Source organism: Morone saxatilis, unplaced genomic scaffold (genome assembly GCF_004916995.1).
Source record: "Morone saxatilis isolate NCDOM2014 unplaced genomic scaffold, NCSU_SB_2.0 Contig8, whole genome shotgun sequence".
In the NCBI taxonomy this organism is placed as follows: Eukaryota; Metazoa; Chordata; class Actinopteri; family Moronidae; genus Morone; species Morone saxatilis.
The window spans coordinates 4,593,277-4,614,388 of NW_023340257.1; the positions used below are offsets into that span (position 1 = coordinate 4,593,277).

The 21,112-nt window shown below is 41.2% G+C and overlaps 1 protein-coding gene and 1 long non-coding RNA gene across 2 annotated transcripts in view; both read right to left on the bottom strand.

Moving 5' to 3' along the window:
• Positions 1-2,262, bottom strand: part of LOC118341669 — a 5,182-nt gene extending 2,920 nt beyond the window's left edge. Inside the window, exon 1 of the long non-coding RNA XR_004797447.1 lies at positions 23-2,262. This is a non-coding gene — a long non-coding RNA (uncharacterized LOC118341669). The remainder of the gene's footprint in view (positions 1-22) is intronic.
• A 1,308-nt stretch (positions 2,263-3,570) lies between these two features.
• Positions 3,571-21,112, bottom strand: part of LOC118341966 (phosphatidylinositol 4,5-bisphosphate 3-kinase catalytic subunit beta isoform-like) — a 38,032-nt gene continuing 20,490 nt past the window's right edge. The window contains exons 3-5 of the mRNA XM_035680390.1: positions 8,388-8,583; positions 5,860-6,088; positions 3,571-3,827 (exon numbers count right to left, since the gene is read on the bottom strand). Coding sequence (XP_035536283.1) covers positions 3,571-3,827; positions 5,860-6,088; positions 8,388-8,546 — 645 coding nt within the window. The 5' untranslated portion in view covers positions 8,547-8,583. The remainder of the gene's footprint in view (positions 3,828-5,859; positions 6,089-8,387; positions 8,584-21,112) is intronic.

The following is a 21,112-nucleotide window of genomic DNA, read 5'->3' on the forward strand; positions in this document are numbered from 1 at the left end:
TGTGTGTGTGTGTGTGTAATACCTTTAAGTACTGGATGTCTTTGACTGAGGTGAGCTCTGGCAGTCCAGCAGTCAGCATGAGGGCAAACAATGTGATGAAGAGGTTCCCATTCTTCCTCAAGATTAGATAGGCTTCCTCGCAGTACTGTCGGAAACTACAAGACCAACATGCACAGTTCATTATTCCTGACATATACAGGACAGTGACAGCAATTATTTGAATTCATATTGATGGGTGTGATGTTCTCTGGTGATGCTTCCTTTTATTCAGAGTAAACAACATCCAAAACAAACTCTTTCAGTATCCCATAAAAATAACAATAAGGCATCTTGAAATGATCCCCTGAATATGATTATTATAAAGCACACCTAATAATTGTTATTGCTGTTATTTCAAAGTCAACAGATTAAAAATGGCAACAAGTCTTTGGTTGAGGCATCTGTATGAGGTAAAGCTTGTTGTTAGTGTATAGTGGCTGGAGGGGTCTGGCCTCTGTTCAAACTTCTGTTTAAACATATCTGCAGATCTATGGCTAAGCTAAATGAGCGTTCCTTCATGCTGTTAATAGGTGACAGACACTTCCTTTAGGTTTTAGGCCAACCATCCGGTGACTCACTGCATTCTGACTTTATGTCAGCACACAAGGTGGTTTCAGAGGGCTCATTAATCACTGACATTCAAGAAGCTACTAGACCAAAATTATCACAATGTGTATGCTTGTTAAATAGTTCCACTACAAACGACTCAGTTGTTGTAGTGGAGTGTAGTGGAGGTATTTTATGTTTTTGTATAGGATTTTTTCTTTTTGAGCTGGTCAGGGGGTACTTGTCTGAAAATATATTTAAAAGGGGGTACAGTGTTGAAAAAAAGTTTGAGAACCAGTGGTATACAGGGTACATTTCCACCAGGTCATTTTCGCTTTCACAAAATGACTGTATACGTGTTTTCCTTCTGATCCAGGACACAATGTACTCTTTCTTGAAACCACACGTACCACACTTACTGACGTAGCAATAAACCACAATTCTGCTTCTCTTTTTGTAGATAAACACTTCAAAAGGGTGGATAATTTTCTAGCTCAGGCAGGAAATATGTATCACCAACACACAGTGAAGCTTAGTTGATGGATAACTACGCAGTTTAAGTGTTCATACTGAGAATTATACATAAGACATTTTAAAAATTTAAATACTTGGACCAGTAGTGGTGATATTTCATGTTCACAGGCTGCTGGGCAATGATTACAAAACACTCCCTAACAGGCTACTGCAATGGTAAAGAAAAAGGAGGGGTGGCTGTTTCACAATGGAGTTACACTTCTTTGCCACACATGAGAGATAAATGTTTGTTTGCATTATTTCTGAACTGTAGTAACTTCAGCTACAGGAACAGTTGATGTTACGCAGGAGGACTTGTCTCCACATGTTTACTCCTGCTGTGGTACGGCTGAGAATGTAGGTCATAAAAACACAGATTACTGAAACACACGGGTATTTCCACTTTCACAATATGACTTGCCCACTTGTTCCATCACTGATATCTGCTTGATAAACAATATACGCCTTGGCATTGCTGCCTCATGAAGCCTATGCATGGCATATCAACGTGCACATGTCACCAGTCTCAATAACAGAAACATGTTGAGGTTTGTTCCTTTTTTTACACTGCTGATCACTTCAACAATACTATACTTGAGCTTAGTCATGTATATCTGGGAATAATAATGACTTAAAGTAAGTATAAAGACCAATGTCAGAATTTTGCACATTACTTTTAAGATATATTTGAATTATATTTTCACTTGTTGTTATTAAATGATCCACCTCCTGTGTAAAAAATGCAACAACAACAAAGATTATATTATGTAATAATATTATTGGATCCAGAAATACTTGACTACAACAGGGGATGTTCTGCTTTCTAAAGTAGCGAGTAAGCACACCTATCTAGACTTTAGGTATTTTTACCGGATCAGCACTTAAATGTTTCAAGTGACTGGTTGCAATAGATTGAGTGTTATATTTTTCTAATTCTGTAAATTTAACATAAAACCAAAAAGTTTGTGTCTGAAGCATTCAGGGCATTAAATATCAGAGAAAAATTACCAAGAGATCTGATCCTGATACTTCAATACATGTTTGCAGTCTCCTTATGCCTGAATTTTTACATCAATCCACAGTTTTATAACTATAAGTTTATAACAGAGAACATGAATGAACTGCTGCGACAGACTGTGCACTAAAAATGCGTCAACATGCATGTGAGTCCTTCCCAGCCGGTCTGATGTGCCACACCGATGCTCACTGCTTCATCCTATTTATAGCACAGCACTGACCCGATACTGAAGATGGAATTATAATTTCCTGGAGGTTTAATAAAAATGCCATCTATTAATAATTAACTTCAAAAAATGGCCATGGCTACATTGCGGTAGAACAACAACAGCACCAACCTATCCTGTAAGTACTTCTACAACATAGTCTCTAACTGGCGGAACAGTATTTAGAAGTTAAAGTTGGATAAGATTTGAATACTAATGTAGAGCAGAATACCCTTTAATACTAAAGATATCACTAAAAGCAAGGTTCACACAGAACCTTTGTCAGATTCACATTACAACATATAACCACACAACCACACTTCCTGTCAATAATGTGGCTTATTGTGTCTGACCTCCCAAATAAGACTTCCTGCCAGTGTCCACCTGAGCGCAGTGGCACAGATGGCCTGTCTTTGTGTATGTGCATGTGTATGTCTGTGATGTTGATCAAAGCTGATATACACAGGTCTGGAGGGACCCGACCATCTGTTTTTATTATTAAATAACATTATTTCTATAACAGGAGAAAAGAGAAAGACACAGAGAGAGAGAGACAAAGACAGATGGAAGGAGACAGTCAGAGAGTTCAGAGGAAGAGAGGGAGAGGTTCATTTTAATCAGTGTTTCGGTCCCCTGAGCTGCCATGCTAATGTGCGTGTGTCCGGGAGGATGGCATAATTTCGCTGATGGTTTTGACCCACTTAGTGTTGTCACATGACTTGCTAGTTGGGCTCAGTCACGTGACTATTGTGGAGCTGCCAAGTGTGAGCAGAAAGAGAGGCTGAGCTACAGTGAGTGTGGTGGAGTCACATGGCTACTTTTGCTACTCAAACAAGGTGGTTTTGTCTGCTGTGGTGGTGTAGCAAGTCACACTGTTATTCTGATTTCATTATGTATGCAGAGTTGTTGTACAGGCAGCCTGTAATGGGTTTGGCTAATGGAATTACTTTGGCCTCCTCTAGTTCAAATTAGAAATATAATGACAAAAATGAATACAGATAAGTACCTACTAGTATCCCTTCCAACATAATGTAATCCATGCAAGAGCCACTTACCGTAATATTAAACTTAATAGGGACCTATGATGTTTAATGATATCAATTCATTTCAAACAGTTTATTGTGTTTGTACAATTTACTGTAACTTCAAATAGGTGTAACCTTGAGCCTTAGATTCTGATTTCTGTGGCAATATTAAAATAAAGTGTTGGTCTCCACTCACTGAACTTCTGCTAAAAGGTTTTCAGCACTTACAGCACTGGACTACAGACTCTCACCTGAGACTGGTCGAAGTGGATGATGACTTTCAGGTCGGTCGGCCGGTCATTGAGCCCATCGGTGATGGCCGTTCCTGGTGCGGGCTCCAGCTGTGGGGAGAAGCAGGCCTCCAGCCACTCCATGCACGTCATCATCTGGACTTTTTGCATCCTTTCTTCACTCATACGAAACATCTTACTGCGAAAGTCCTTCACCTCCTGGTCATTTATGCCATCGAGTTCGTGGAGACCTAGTGGTGGTAAGGAAAGGACAATGTCACAGCACTGCTATAAAGTAGATTAAATAATAATTGGTGGACTGATTAAATTAGCAATATTTTTGTAACAATAGCTCTAATAACATGTTTTGAGAAGAATGAGAACTCAATCTAATTAAATTATAATTATGTCTCAAGTATGGACCTTAATCAGTGTGTGTGAATGTGAACTTGCATGAAGCTCGTAAAGATCAAGAGCGTTTTAACTAGGAAACTGTGTATATTAGGGTATCATGCTTAAATGCAAAGGCTTTAACGTTCATTAAATATGCATAAACACCTGTGCAACACTTGATGCCAGGCATATTCACCAGGTAGTAATGAATGTGTAAAAATGATTACAAACAGCAGTCTCTCATGGGATTAGAGCAGAGCCTCCTAATATTCACACTAGTACCAAATGCCACATGTATGAACTGTAGTTTGGCTCATCATTATACTTTATCTCTCTGCTCCCTGTTGAGCTTTTGTCTTTGTGTTTTTTATCAAAGGGGTGCTGCACAATACTCTCTTGGTAATGAAAACAACATGTTGACATTTAAAGCCATTTAACATTCATATGACCCCTCAGCATTCAAAGAAGGGCTCTAGACCACATTAGTTGCATTGTGTGAGTGTGTAGGCAGGTTTGTGTGACCATATTTCTGCAGGGAAAAAAACAAGAAAACATGGTTGCCTGTGTGAGTGTGTAATACTTTGTTACTGTGCAATGCACGAGGTTAGGTGTGTGTGTGTGTGTGTTTGTGTGGGGGACTATCCAGACGTGCCTGTGGGGTTCCTTTTGAAAACACCACTTTAGTCTGACAAAAGCCTTTAAAAGATTGTGTCAGACAAAAGTGGAGCCAGGAGGGGAGAATATCAATATCGTCTGAGTCTCCTTCAATTAGACTCAGAGCCCCTTCTCTCCCTCTTCGCCTCTCTTCATCGGCAGACGTCTGCTGTGACCTAAGGACTTCCATAATCCTGGATATCTCAGCCAGAAGAGGGCTGAATGTGTGTGTTTGTGTTTGACTGCACTTGTTAGAAAATAAGAGCTGGTTCTTTATTCTTTTCTGTATTTGCATTTCACTGTATAACTATTTATATGACACATTTTTTTAAAAATGTTTTTATTAATGTGCATGCATGTTTCACACTCCAAAAAATAAGCAGTTATTTTTATTATTGACTCATCTACATGAATGAATCATTTTTGTCTTTAAAATGTCAGATAATACGGAAGTTAAAATTTCCCGCAGCCCGAGGAGATTCATTTAAACTGCTTGTTTTATTTCACCAACAGTCCAAAAGCAAAGATATTTTCTTTATGGTCATATATAACAAAGAAAAGTAACAAATCATCACATTTGAGAAGATAGAACCAGCAAATTACTAAAATTATGTACCAATTACATATAGTTATTATAGATGCAGAATAATTGTTGCACCTATAATAGCTACTGTATTGCTGGAATATATGATATAGATATATGAGACTAACTTAAGATTTTTGCGTCAAGCAAGAAAGTTTTTTTTTCCTCTTATACGTTAATAAATATTGTTTCATTGAAAGTTTCAACACATGTTAAATCACGTCAGAGGACTGCGCTGTTATAATAGTACAGATCAATCCCGTCTGCTTCTCTAAAAGGCCTCATCTTCACCAGAGATAACGCAAACTGACAGGTGATGGAGGACATGTCAGGAACACGTCCAGTTAATCCTCACGCTTCTCTATCAGACAGCAGGGCCACTGATAGGAGCCAGCTGCAGATGGGCTTTGGGTCTGATGGCTGGTGTGAATGTGCCGAGTAGGAGAGCTACTTAGCGTACTGGAGGAGGTGCTTAAGGCTTGTTGTGTGTGGAGAAAGATTTACTGTTCCACTTACCAACTCTAAGTGCTTTTCTTTATTGGGAATGTCAAACAGGGACAGTAAACGAATCAATCAGGGAGGGAGGAATGTGTGTGAGAGCTTGCATGATAATCTGCCATTTTAACTTACGTCTTAAAAAGTGATGCTCTTACCCTTGCTAATGAGCACGCCGATTTTGGAGTCCAGCAGGCGCTCTGCCCGGCCGCAATTGCGCGTCACCAGCTTGAGGACCGGCAGGAAGGGGCGAACATCGCACAGCCTGCGAGTTTCGTCCTCCAGTTCTTCGTGAACGGCTGCCTGGTTGACACACTCGAACATGTGGCTCTCCATTTCGCCCAGGGCGGGAAACAGTGGGAATGACTGAGCCTGCTTCCATAAAAGCTGCAAGAGAAGAGAAGAATTAGAGTTTCACTGAAGTGCTTTTGCACTACAAAACCACAGGGAGTGTTTTTATTATCTCCATTAGACTCAATTAAATAAATTCTACTTAGAATTTGTGTAACCAGAATAAACAGCATCTTTGTTTTTGGCTTGATGGCCTTTATGAGATTATCTAATGGTTTTTGAAAGGGTATGAGAAAACAAGGGTTATAGGATGTTCTTAAGCCATACAGGACCATCAAACTGCTCTTGGTGGGAGTTGCACCACGCTAACATGAACATTAAAAAGCTAATTTACCAAGGGCCTTAAAATTAATAAACACAACATATCATAATGATGTGATATATTGATGAAAGTGTATGTTTCATGATCAAGAACAAGTATGAGTCATGGTAACATGACACAGCTTTTGGGTGAGCCAATCAGGATGTGAATAATATGTCATCCAGCCAATCCTACCATGATTCACGTCCCTGCACCCCCACAGCATGATCACAGGGTTGGGTGTCAGGTTGTGTGTGTTTGTCTGAGGTTATAGAGCTATGATGTAGCATAGTGGAACAGGACAAGTTTGTCCTCTCAACAAATATCTTCTTCTCCAGGACCACTTGTGATTTTATGTTATGTTGATCACATCTCTCAACAAACCACATGCAAAATGCGTGAAGGATTTAATTATTTGATGTTCTGACAAACATGCTTTAGAAAATGACTGCCATGCTATGAGCACTTGTCACATAGTTACGTCCATGTTCATGTTCAAGTTTATACGTCACAACAAGTTACTCAAACAGTTCAGTTCCACAAAACATTTTCAAACAATCTGCTTTCTGGGAAATCTGATCTGATCTTTATTAATACAGTATGAATGAAACACAGTCTTTCCTAAGCCTACTCATCTTGGCTTCTTAATAACCAATAAAGAGTCTGGTACAACACTGTGTGGAAGGCCTGCAAAGGTCAAAGGTATATTCTGCCCTTTGGCGAAAATAATTGCATTATACCCTTCTCATTCATTTACTAGAAAAGTCCCTGAGGAGTCTCCCTCTCTTTCTTGCTTCAGTGACGTATAATCTGTCAGAGCTTTCTGCTGCTTCTGGGAATGAAGATCCCTCATGTGTGCGTGCCAACAGACATCTTTTATGCATGCACACCCACAGACATTTAGTCCAATGAACTTAAAAAGACTCATTCAGCATATAGTTCCATGAAAAGCAAACATTACTGCTAAGAGAAAATATCTGTGAATATCAGACAAAGTGAAAGCAGTCTGTATCTTTGGTCACATTATGAAGCCAGAAGTGATTTCCAGAAAATGGTAAGCAGATGTTATGTACACACTCAGACCGACTTGTTTACTTGCTATTCAGAACAATCTCCTCAGGCTTTGTCAAGCATGTCTGGGGAAAACAGGTTGTGTGTGCAATGCAGGATATGTTTTCCACATCGATCCAAATATAACAGAATGGTTTTATATTGGCTGTGAGAAGGCTTTGGACTATAACCCAAAAAATATAAATGCTGTGCATTGTAATGCCATCCAAGGCCTGAATACACACTCTTGATTCAACTCGGAAGTCATTTTTGAGGTTGTTTGAGATGATGTAATGGAATACATGTGTTCCTCTGACAAACACCTTTCAGTTTAACAGCCTTGCATTGTACGCGTGTTGACATTTTTTGTGGTCACTCATCACATTACAGGGGACCCTGTGATTCAACATAAATGATCATTTCCAACACCTTCACGCTAACACATACTTCGTGCCATAATGTAAGTGATTTCCTTAACAACTTCTAAAAGAGCCATTGAGGCTGTGACTTCTAACCTCCACTTCACAAAGTTAGCTGCAGTCACGCATGATGTCATGAGCTATTTGCATTCTGAAAGCAACAGCTAGTCGCAAACAAAAAACACCCAGCCAGCCGCACCAGCCAAAACAGGCATTAGATAATGTCTAACTGACCAGCTGTGTGTGTGTGTGTGTGTGTGTGTGTGTAAGTATACATGTGTGGGATTGTAGACTGTGTTTTTCCCTATTAGGACAATAGGCCAAGAGGCCTGTAGGGACAATAACAGAATGTCAGGACACACAACAAGCACATTACTAATCTCCTTTTAGTGTGCTGAAAGTTAATTTTATTAGAATCAATTCATTATCTGTTATGTCGTAAAAAAAAACACAACTGAAATAACCTCGCCCTCGGCAGCAACATGTGGCATTAAGTAAAACTTATAAAGAAAAACTTTTTTTTTTTAGCCCAAACCTGTGCCCCCACCCACCCAGCGGCGCTCACCAGTTTGATGTGCTGAATGGTGGCCTCGCGTGGTACTTCCATCTGGATGTAGATACCAGTGGGCAGCAGAAAATCCACAGTGATCTGGTCCAGAGCATGGCCGGCCAGGGGCGAGTGGGCCGCCCATATGTCCAGGAGGTCTGTCATGGCAGGAGGCATGGCAAGGGGCACCACACACCACCTCAACCATAAGGACCTGGAGGGACAGAGGAGAGAAACAAATAACACAATTTAGACTGAAATCCATGGTGTATTGTATTATAAAGAGGAGACATTAAAAACAAGCTTTATTTCCCATTTATTCAGATATATTTGTTCTCAATAGGTCACTCTGGTGATTGAAGGGTGTTGATAAGATCAAATCAGCCTGAAAATGTAACAACAGAGGAGGAAATGACTGCTGCAAGTTGAAAACTATTTAATTTCTTTTAACATACAATGCAACCAACCTAAAGACAAACACGCTTCATGTAAACATGTTACATTCTCATGTTGTAATGACTAACACTTTCCTGAAAAACTTGCAGCTCAGGCTGGGATTCCAGAAAGCCATTAGTCCATTCCTCAAAGCTAACTCAGTTGTTTAGGCTCATCTGAACCTGGTTTAAACTATCAATATAACTGCACAGGCACTCTTGCAATTCTTCTTTTCATTAACAACAAGTTGACAGATGCAAATGATTCAGTGTCAGTGTGTCCCTGTGGGGGCAGCACTGTGCTGAGTGCAGTCTGTGGACGCTGGCTTTAAGTTGGGTGAGGGCCAGTGCTCAGAGGAATGCCCACTAAGCAAACAGAACAAAAGGTCAGCCTGCCCTCCCCACATCTGACAATCTAGTCCCTCCGGCAGAGAACACACACACACACACACACACAAACACACAAAGAAAACACTCACACTTACAGATGGATAAAGCATGTATAAAAGTGCACGCTAATACACATGCACAGTGCACACACACACACACACACACACAGAAAAACATAGAGCGACTGCTGCAAAGATAATTATCAAGTAAGGCAGGAGGGGGTTAGCCTGCCACAGGTTCTCTCTACATGTGCGAAAGCACTGGCTGAGGAAGGCTATTTCTGTCTGCCAGTGAGACGTGCAGAAGACTCATATCTCAGGATTCAGTGCATGCAATCTAACTGTGTAAACATGCAACTCAAGTACACAAAAACAACAAAGTAAACTAAACAAACAAATGCACACATGTGGACCCATAAACACATGCATGTTAACTGCAGCAAGTTCCATTGAGCTGCAGTAAGTGGCTTCCCAGCTGCTGGTGTAAAAAAAGCCCACAGCCTGGTTTCCATTTGGGCTTAGGCCTCAACCACAGCTGTACCGTCACACCACTTCCACCTGCCTTTTTCTCATTACCTAGTCCTCAAGTGGCCTAGTACATTAACTCTTCCACTAGGCCACAGGTCCATCTCCATTTCGTCTCGGTCCACCCATTAAAAGTGACAGCCCTGATTGCCTCTAATGGTCTTTCCCCCTCTAAGTTAAGTGCTCGAGCTAACAGCAGATGAGCCGTTGTTGTGCCACGTGCCTGAGGATGGTGCAGTATCTGCTGTGCATTTGGAGCCACGATCTCAGCCACTTAACATTATCAGCCATGCAAATGGAAACAATCTTGTGTGTGTGTCTCTGTGTGCTGTTCAAACTGTAGACTGCTGTCTGAACATCTCTTAAGGGACTTTGCAGTTACTGCATGTGATAAGGGGTGACGCAGACAAAATCAGTTAAACACAACAGACACAACCACACGTATTATACTACATAGGAATGTTCACGTAGGAAATAACTCCTACGTACGCAAGACAATGTTTTACTCACTGACACAAACACAATACCAGACGACAATAAGAAAAATACGCAACAATACAAGAGACCACTCAAAATAACAGTTAGAGGGCAGACAATGGCGGGCCTGTAACGTCACAAAAGGTGCACAGTTACACACATGAAAAGTAACATGACACCCAGCATGTCTGTCTGATGCGCTGACAACACTGGGTGCTCAGGGATGGATGAGCAAGTACATGTGCATGCACGTCTATGCACATAAACACTTGTTTCATTAATTATGGGCTTCTAGAATGACGTTTTCACACCAGACAGCTTGAATACTGTCTCATCCAACTGTGATGCCGACACACTCGGCCTCCCTCTGTCTCTCTCGCACATGCAAACACACTGTATATACACAGGTGAGCGGGGTTATTGAGGATGTGTTGGCAGACAACCAGAGGTCTGCTGCGAGGTCAGGTTTCAGTGGCTGGATCAGAGGAGAACAAGTGGGTTTGCAAGATCAGGGAGAAAGAGAGAGTTTCATGTGACAACAAACAGAAGAGCCTGAAGGGTATCCGTTCGGTTAGCAAACATTAGCAAAACGATGTTTCACTATGGAGCCTTCAGTCCAAAGCTCCCAGGCACACTTTGATGATTACTTGTGTTTGAAGGTGCAGGAATATGATCCAGCTCCCATTTGCTTGTTTTCTGTGCAAACCAAGGCGGAGCTTGTATTTATGTAACAGCTACAAAAAAAAACAGCTGAAATTCGATGCAATAACTGCAATTTGGTGTCTAAATTTATGCAGGACATTCATTATTGTTCCAAATGTGCCCTTTCTTGTTTTCCTTCCACAAACTCAGCACACAGCTGGGATAAAAGAGAGAACGGTCGTCTGTTAACATCTTTGAAACTTCATGTCTGATCAAATATCTGTAGAGGGGTGTGTCACCAATTTAAAGGCGAGTTGTTAGATCAGAGGGAAGTATGCCTGAAAGACAAACTGGTTTGGGTTTTGTGAAAATGCTACTGACTTCCACAGGTAGACGAGAAGACGTAACAACAAAACCCCCAGCATACACTTGACTGCAACCAAGCCATACCTCATAATACAGAAGAAGCAAATCATTGCTTGTAACGGGAGTAGTTCCTCTGAACCAGTGACAGTGACATGTTGTCAAGGCTTTAATGCCCAGATGCATTTATGGTTATTTAAACACTAGTGTTACTCAGCACTCTCTTTCTAAAGCTCTCTCTGTCTGACAGTAAGAGGCCTGTGAGGCTGTCCACAATGGAGTGTGTGTCCACGCGTCTGTGGGTGTGACTGATGAGAGAAGGGCTAACATAAATGGTGTGTGTGTGTGTTGTGGTGCTGTGTTGTGTGTGTGTGTATATAAAAAGGTCAAGCCTGGTGATTAAGGGTCCTGTGACACATTTTCTTCCACACTGTGCTAAAAATAAATTTCACAAAGAGGATCTAAGACCTCTTCACCTCCCCACTACAAACACTGTACTCCTGCAAATGAGTATGGAGACAGCACTGAGACTGAGTCAGCATTTCCACATCTGGGCAAGCACAGTGATTGTGTGTGTGTGGTTGTGTGTTTGGCTGTTGTTGTGTTATGATTGTGAAGTAAAGTGGGATGGTAATATGCAAAAAAAATAAATAAATAAATAAAATTAAAAAAAAAGGTTCCTATGGCTCCATCAGGATTTCTGTGTAAATATGTTATTTAATGGACACTTTCAAAGTGTCTCACAGAACCAAACAAGACCACAGAAGTCAAGAAGTGCTCATATTTATCCGTGCTGAAATGATTAGTCAACGGACAAAGTTTATCTCAGACTCACTGGCACGTCACAGCCGCCACCACATATCTTGTTTCGCTTTCAGCCACTAACCACAGTGGCACAGAATGATACCCACCATAAATGAAGGCGTAACAAAACAGAGCTGGATGCTACTGTACTGTACTCACACAGTTTGTTCTCGGTTCTTGTGCTTAAAAACATTTTCTTGCCTACGGACACAAATATTTATCCCAGCAACAGCGCGTGGGGTATTCGGGGAATACCTTTTCTCTTTGTTTCTGATTACTAAAAACACCTCAGGTGACTCCCGCAGAGAAAAGTAACCTGTCAGAGTCCTGGAGATGAATGAGCAGTCTTTGTAGCTTTGTGTACAACATACTGACTGTATTCAAATCGGACTGAATATTAGTGTGTGTTGGCCTCTGTGTGCGTGTGTGTGTGTAGGTTAACAGAAAAGCTGTTAAGCTCAACAGTATGTGTTTGTCTGGGTGGTGTGTGGATAAGCGGTCAGCTGGTGTGTGTGTGTGTGTGTGTGTGTGTGAGTCACCAGTCGAGCAATACTAGCTCTTACTGTATTTAGGAGTGGACGTAGGTGGTGGCTGTAGACAGTGAACACACACTCAAGCTAGACATGTTTGTGAGGGTGCATGTATGAATATTTGTTTGTACAAGTGACTGCAGTGTGTTTGCATTACGTTTAACCTCTCAACTGTATCTGCTTCTTTTTTTTCTTCTTAATCTTTGCTGCATCCTACAATTATTTCATGCTTCAGTGGCTCAGTTCCTCCACAGGGATCGGTTTCATCTGTTACCAATCAACTCATCATCTTTATGCCATTTCCTACAGGAACTAGAAATGAGGAAGTGTCATGAAACCAAATCCCCTGTAAAAATATGCTCACAGCTACTGCCGACAAACCGTCTCCGCATATACTGTATCTGAGAGGAAACGTGAATAAAGTGAATGAGTGAGAGTGTGTGGGCGAGTGTATTTTTGTGTTTGTAAGGTTTGTGTATGTGTGAACCGTTCACATCCGGAGAGCTAACAGCGCTGCATCGTGCTAACCACCTCCAGTGACACAGTGGCACATGCCCACCTCTCAGGCAGGAAGCAATGACACAAGACAGGAAATGAGTGACAAGCAACAACCATAGCAAAAGTCCCCGACAGTCATTCATAAAAAGATGATGAATGCTGAATCACAAGCTGAGCTGCTAGTCTTATTCCTGAAGAGCTATTTTAAATGTTGTTTACTGTTTTCTAGCCAAATTAACATGATCTCAATTAAGAGGAGTGAAAGAATATAAAATCTCTTTGCATGGCTTCTTGTATGGATAACCATCCATAGCACGCACATCACCACCATGCCTCTGTCTAAAGGATTATTTCAACAGATTTTGGTCATTTGGGCAGAATGAGGACAGCTTCCATCTCAAATCAAAAGCTGTGTTCAGACTGAAAGCAAAGTGAATTTTAGAGGCAGCAGGACAAGAGCAGTAACAGTAAAAAGGAAATACACACAGACACACAAACAGTCTTAGCACAGTTGATGTGTACATTGCCACTGTAACTAGCTGCTGCTAACGTCTATAGAGTATAGGCGAATACATAGGCTCTCTCTGGTGACTAAACAGGGATGAGATGTACTCAGTTTCATCCAGCATCACTGTGACTTTACAATCATGACTTCATGTGCACGAACAGCTTGAATAATGCAATATGGCGATGTCACTGAGGCCTTTTGTGCTGAGCAAGTCCAAAGTTCCTACTGCATTACGATGAAGATGGTTGCAATTCACCTGTGATGAAAGTGACATTTGTTACATGCCCATTAATCTACTGTGACACTAACCATATCCAACCCATTGCCTAGTGTTACATCACAGGTAAGAGAAGAAGGTCGCACATCATCATCATCAATCTCATGTGACAACTGTGCACGAACACATCAAAGTACCTCTATCTGTGACCCCATGATGAGTCACTCTGCCAGATAGGTTGTGACAGTGCTAGTCTGCATTGTGACTATATCAAGTTTGAATGACATTAGGGGGTCTAATGTGCACTCCTCGCCATCTATTTCTGAATCTGCATCGGGAGGAGCAGGTCACTCAGTTGATACAGCGGGACAGATAGTGGGGAGTCAGGAGAGGGAGAGCAATGGGAACAGATGCCTTTTCATGCACACCACAGTCCCTCCAACAATACTCACTAATGGCAATATAGACTGAGCTCTGCAGCTGTAGGTAGCTGCTGCTTTTAGAGGACCGTCCGTGCGTGTATGCAAGTTTTAGCTGTGTGTGCGATTTGCATGAATGAATTGTGATAGGGAGACTAAAGACACAGTCACATCACTTTTTTCCTGTGTGGATGTTTGATTTAGCTCATTTATACAACTGCTCTACTGCCTTGTTTTAACACAGCACAGAGGATATGCATAATTAGAATGATACAAATAGCCCATGTGCAATTGGAGAACACTCACACCTGCAGTCTGTTCACTCTGGGGTGTGAACAGAACATGCATCAAACATCAACAGCACGCCGAAATGCAGAAGACACAATCAATCGTCACTTTAAAAAAGGTTTTTTTTAAATCAGCTGCCTAGCAACAGTGCTCTCACAAGTTAAACCACTTGAACACCAAGAATATTACGTACTAAACTTCCCATGATGAAAACATGATCTCCTGAGTTTCACTTAAAAGGCTGCATTAGTTTGAACCTGCCTGGAATACACTGTCCACACTGAACTGTGTTATCCATGAGTGCAACTGGGTGTGGCAATTAGAGCAGTCATTCCCACTAGGGCTGACTCATATGGATGAAATCTTCAATCATGAAGCGTACTCTCAGTTGCAACAAAAATGTGTATATGTATATTTAACTGTAATAATATAAATTGTGATAAAGCAAATCATCATATTGATCCAAAAACCCTGTAAATCCAGTATTGCCATAAAGCAACAAAACTCATTGATTTATTTACAACATTACTTACAACATTACTACTACACTACTACAACAAGAAGCACTAAAAGAAACATTACCTCAATAGAAAAATATCTCTTCATGTGCTTCAATGTGCTGATCAGAACTACAAGACCCAGACCTACCATGATGCTTGACCAAGAAAATGATGGTGTCACAATCATCGTCACAGTACAGGCAAATCTGCGATACACAATTCACAAAGCAGCAAACAGCATCAAAAAATCTGTAAATGAAGAGGATAATACACTTATATATATATATATATATATGACACTATTAATTATTAGTTACTTTTTACTTTCAGGGTCACACAATTCTCTATACAAATCAAAACAATGTGAAGAGGGAGGTCTAACCATTTTACACAAATATTTATTTTTAACATCAAATGACAACGTTGTGAAGTCTGACTTCATAAACAGTTATTATAGCTTGAATTAATATTTGACATTTAATAAGCAAGTGAACAGACTTTAAGTACTGTATGTGTACTCATCTGCCTTCATAACACAAAAATGTACATATAAATATAATAATATGTGAGCCGTCAATGTCAGCAGGCAATAAATTAATGGAACTGCCAGAGAGTGGTGAAAATATCTGTAGTAAAGAAAGGGTATAATGTTCAAGAGACCACATTGGGACAGCGGCAAGGAATACAAAGTAAGGTACTGTAAGGAGAGGGATAGCAATCGAGGGAGCAAAAGAGGAGTGAATGGCTATATGAGATAATAACTGCTGCATTAGTGACCATGGTAACATACCTCAAGAATATCAATTAGCTTGCATCTTGAGAAAATTACAGGGCAGTAAAATATTGCAAAGTGCAAGACACAAGTACAGTGATTAGCCTTGAGAAGTTGTGATTGCATTGTTGATAATTCAAGACTAAGTTGATATGTGAATTTTAATTGTTATGTAGATAGTCTGCATAATAAAGATGGATTATGAGTTCATCTTATTAGCTTCCATCTCTGTCAGTGTGTATGTGAGAGAGCGGTGAGGGAGCAAATCAGATGTGCAAGTGTGATGTTCTCCACAGAGCCTGATTCACTTCACAGACACAAGACAAGTGAGGACAAGCACACAGGCTACACACAGACATCAATGTAAGCAGCACCAGTGCCGATCTCTCCATGACTCAACTGTCAGACTTGTCACACCTCCCTCAGAGATGAGAACGGAAGAGGGGTCGGGAGGACGATTGAAGATGATTGGAGGAGGAGTCTGTCATGAGGAAGGGGCGGATGAAAGGTAAAAAGAGGATGACAGCCCTTAAGAAGGGAACAAGGGAAGCAAATGAGAGCCTGATGAGCTGATCGTACAGGTATGAATGTGTGACGTCAGAGACAAGAATAAAAGTTGAATACAGTGTGGAGGGAGGTGACAGAGAGGAAAAAAAACAAAACAGAGAAAGTAATTTGCGATGGATAACGAGAGAGAAAGATAAGAGAAAGGAAGAGATGGAGAGGCAACGGCTGATACAATGTGAGACTGTAGTGCGTGGACCCGACTGGGCTGGGTGTCCACAATAAGCCTCTGTTTTTGGCAAGTGTGTGTGCATGTTTGTATGTGTACGTGCGAGTCAGCGAGGACAGTCCCGTGCCCTGCACAAACACTGCCCTTGTAATGCCCTTGCCCCCATCAACCCTCACAACCAACCCTCTCAGACAGACACACACACACACACACACACAAAAAAAAAGCCCTACCAGCTTGGGCTCAAGATACACACACACTGAGTTCCAGTAAAAACAGGCTGGAGGGGGCAACAGGGTCACATGGCGCTGGTCACACAGTGCCCCCCTACAATAAACAACTACACTCACATGATTTAATGTATTTCGCAGTGTGGGATCTGCAGCTCCAGACGGCTTACTCACACCTTCAGTAGCTTCCAAACACCCACCCACACACACACACACGGGTCGATGTCTAAGCACATGTAAATAAGGTGCTTTTTTAAACTCTAAGCACTCCCAATTAAAGTCAATACTACAGTAAATATACCCCAGCTTTTCTGATGTGCAAGCAAAGCACACAAACATAGCTGATGTTTACCGTAGCTTTACTGAAAAGCTAAAAGCTATGCAAACTCATATCACAACCACAGGTCATTATTCAAAGTAAGCTCCGGTAAACTCGCACTACAGACACAAGGGAGCCTTACAGGGAGAGCAAACCCACACATGCAAAGGTTGCCTTGCCAATTTGATTCGGAGAAACAGCAAATGAAGAAATTAAATGCACATGCATATGGTGACGCATACTGCTAATGTCCTCTTTGCCTCGCTTGCTCTCCACAATCAAGGCAAGTGCTTAGAATATTTTTACAAAAATAAATCCTACTCTAAATAAACTTGATATCATCAAAAAATGACTAACTATTTTGAATGCTTTACTTCAAGCTACTTCCTCATCTCTCCTCTATACAAGGATTATTTGCATAACTGGATCACTGAGAGCTCCAGCCTCCTGCAGCACCAGCATCCAATGATCACAGGCAATATTGCAGGCTGACTGGAGGTGGCCACTATGGTTGTTTTGATGTTGAGCGGGATGGTGTACTAACAGCTGCTCTATGAGGATGACATAAGGATTAGCCTTTGTTCCATTTGACACAACAGCTTTTTAAAAAAAGGACAGAAGAAGCCTTCCTTGGAAACTCTGACAAAGAGGAAACAATGAACAGCTATCATTAGGGAGTGAACATGTGGACATGTTTTTTTTTTAACTTGAGGTCAATATTTTTTCCACTGAAGACAACATTAACCTTTCTTATTATTAGATCTACTTAATGACTATAAATAAATATGTATGATTATGGCTGTGCAGCTACAGATTATTTTCTTGATAAATGTCAATGTTCATGCTTTCTTTGGCCCAGCCCAAATTATTGATTAATATGCTTATTATTTTCTAAATAAATAATTTAAAATAAAACATCAAAAATAGTAAAAAATGTCCATCGCAAGTTCCGAGAGCCCCAGGTGACGTCTCCAGATTGGTTGTTTTGTCCCAAACCCAAAGATATTCAGCTGTTTATAGAAACATTCACATTTGAGAAGCTAAATAAATAAAATGAGTTAAGCAAAGAAACTATTCTCTAAATAGTTGCTGATTAACGTTTTTTTGGCAATTGGCAAATTGAAGTTCATGAAGGTAAAATGAGTACTGTAGTTCTGAAGAGATGTCCTGGCCTACAGATCATGACTTTCTACGTGTCAAACGTGTTTGTTTGGTACAGACCACAAAACAATTCCCATCATCATGACTTTAAAAGTTTTCGTCAGTGAAAATTTGTGACGCAAAGATGAGTATTGTTTGTGTGTTCAGATTTGACTTGGGGCAATCGGGTGCTAAGGGTTTTAAAATACTTTAATTTCATCCTTGACAAGTGTGCCCAGCTCCAACTGCTGACTGTGCTGATAAACGGGACAAATCATCAGGCTGGTGTTTTTAGGTCACCGGCATGCATTTGTCTCATGTCTCTCTCCCTCTCTGTGCCCCCCTTGCAAGTCTCTGACGCCCCCGGGGAGGTGCCCCGCACAGTTTGAAAGCCCCTGGTCTAAAAATTTCAGCTCTATTTGTGATCCGTAGAATGTGCTGTTGTCAGTTTTCTCTACTCTAATCTGCGCAGAGACAGCGACATTATTTAAAACCACAACAGAGGAGTCCGATAGAGCCATGTGAAAAACAAGTTCAGCAAGGAACAACAGGGCTGATTGAGAGGTCGTTTAAGGTCACTGCTAGAAGCACAACTCACTGCAGCGAGACTCTTGAAAAGTGGGAAGTTTGAAAATAGACTTAAAGAAAATTCCAGCTCGTCACAAACAGCCTCCACAGGTCTGCGGCTGCTGATGATATCGTGAAGCGGTGGAAAGACTAGAGAGAAATGGACAAAAATAACACTGAGCTCCCGTGAATGTAGCGGGGATGGCTCCCACACACACTGCTGATTTTTCAGTATTGGTCTCCAGCATCTTGCCAAACCACCATTTATCTCCCTCATAAACAAAGGGCCACACATTGGCACTGAATGACACACACACACACACACACACAAGCCTGGAAATGGGAGACATTTCTTGGCTCCGGCTGTCATCTTGCTATAGAGGTGACTGGGTTGCTGGGAACACTTAGCTGCGGTAAATGACACGCTGATGTCTGCCTCTCCACTTTATACATCCATCTATCTGTCTGGGCTGCTCAACTCTACACACACTGCCCTGCCACAGCGGGAGTTTCTGTTTAACTAATAATAAAGCAAACACACAGGCCAATGTCATCCACGAGAATCAATGCTAAATATAGTGTATTATCTTTGTTATCTACAGAGACAGACACACAAATGGATCTCTTGTTACTGCAGACAGAAAATATAGTGTAGCATGCAAGTAAACAGCCTGTCTTTACTCTCTATCTGTAATTACTTAACAGTATCAGTACATGTTCTATTGTCCAGCTAAAAACACAGGCTAGTCTAATTATACACAACCTCTATAATACCTCTAGTAGCAAGGTCAGTGCCATAAGAATAATGCCACCCAAACACACCATGGGCAGGGCTTCCTAGGATTGTGAGTTAAAGAATTTCAACACACTGCTTGATGTTAATACTAAGAGCAAGAAAAAGAACACTCAAGAGGTCATTTCTGGGGGGAAAAAAAACAGTCAGAACAGACGTTCCTCATTTTTCTTATGAGAAGCTATGTGATGATCTTCCAGTGCCATTAAAACACCCTCTGCTCTGTGGTGATCGGTGGGAAGATCACCGGAGACAGAACACAGCATGAGTAATTGGATCATGCCATTTTTCCGCATTTGAGTAGGAGTGAAGGAAGGAAGGGTGGGGGGACAAACAGAGAGCGCAGGTGGGAGGCATCTGTACTGATTATTGGTGGTTATTGGCCACTGGCACTGATTGACAGCAGGAAATGTGGGTTCTATGCTGGTAGCTGTCAAAGCTGCACCTGTATACCACATTTATAAAGCATTACATCTGAGAGGAGGAGGAAGTGAAGACTGTTTGCTCTGTGAGCTTCTGCAGCTGGCACACATGCCATCATGGTGAGGAACAGCAGGAAATAAAACTGCAATATGCCTTAGGACCGCAAGCAATGATTATTTTTATCACTGAGTAATCTGTCTATTTTCTTGATTCGTCGATTAGTCAATTGGCCTATAAAGTGTTTTACATTGTAAAAGTTCATGCAGATACATTTTCTTTCAATTGATTAATGAATTAATCAACAGTTTCAGCTTCCATATGCATAAAAGGTAAAGGAGCAGGAGAGCATGTGGTGAGTTATGACAGAAAAAAAGACAAACTGTAAGGAACAAACTATTCTGCACTTGATAGACTCCACTTGTCATACCACGGATAGACAAATTGGGTCAGTAGTGCTGGGATTGCCACAGTTCAGTATTTTAATGGTTAATTTTACACAGTCATTCATCCAATCACACACACACACACACACACACACACACACAGTACTATACAGTATTGCACATTCCTGCACTATATATACACAAACATACACCGATCAGCCCTAACATTATGAGCACTGACAGGTGAAGTGAATCACACTGATTATCTGTTTATCATGGCACCTGTCAGTGGGTGGGATATATTAGGCAGCAAGTGAACATTATGTCCTCAAGTTGATGTGTTAGAAGCAGGAAAAATGGACAGCGAGAGGATTTGAGCGACTTTGACACACCTATCTATTGTACTTGTATCCAAATTCCTTCTGTGTTTGTCGAGCTTTGGCGTGCCAGGTGCCACCAAAGGTCTAAAGAAGCTAGCCTTGGAGAAGTGGAGGAAGAAGTGAAAGAGTTTTAATTGACCTGGACACACGTCACCAAGTTTAATCAACAGATTACCGTATACGGGAAGTGCCTTTGACCCCAACAACACACAAACACCCCACATACACACACACACACAACACAGTATTATGCCCCTGGGCACCCTTGTGTCATCCCCATACAACATAACTGTGGGGGATGCAACTGTGTGTCTTTGATAGGTACTGACCACGCAGAAATGGAACCCCCACAAGAACTGCAGTTTTGAGATTGCTCTGACCAGTAGTATAGCAATCACAATTTGCCTTT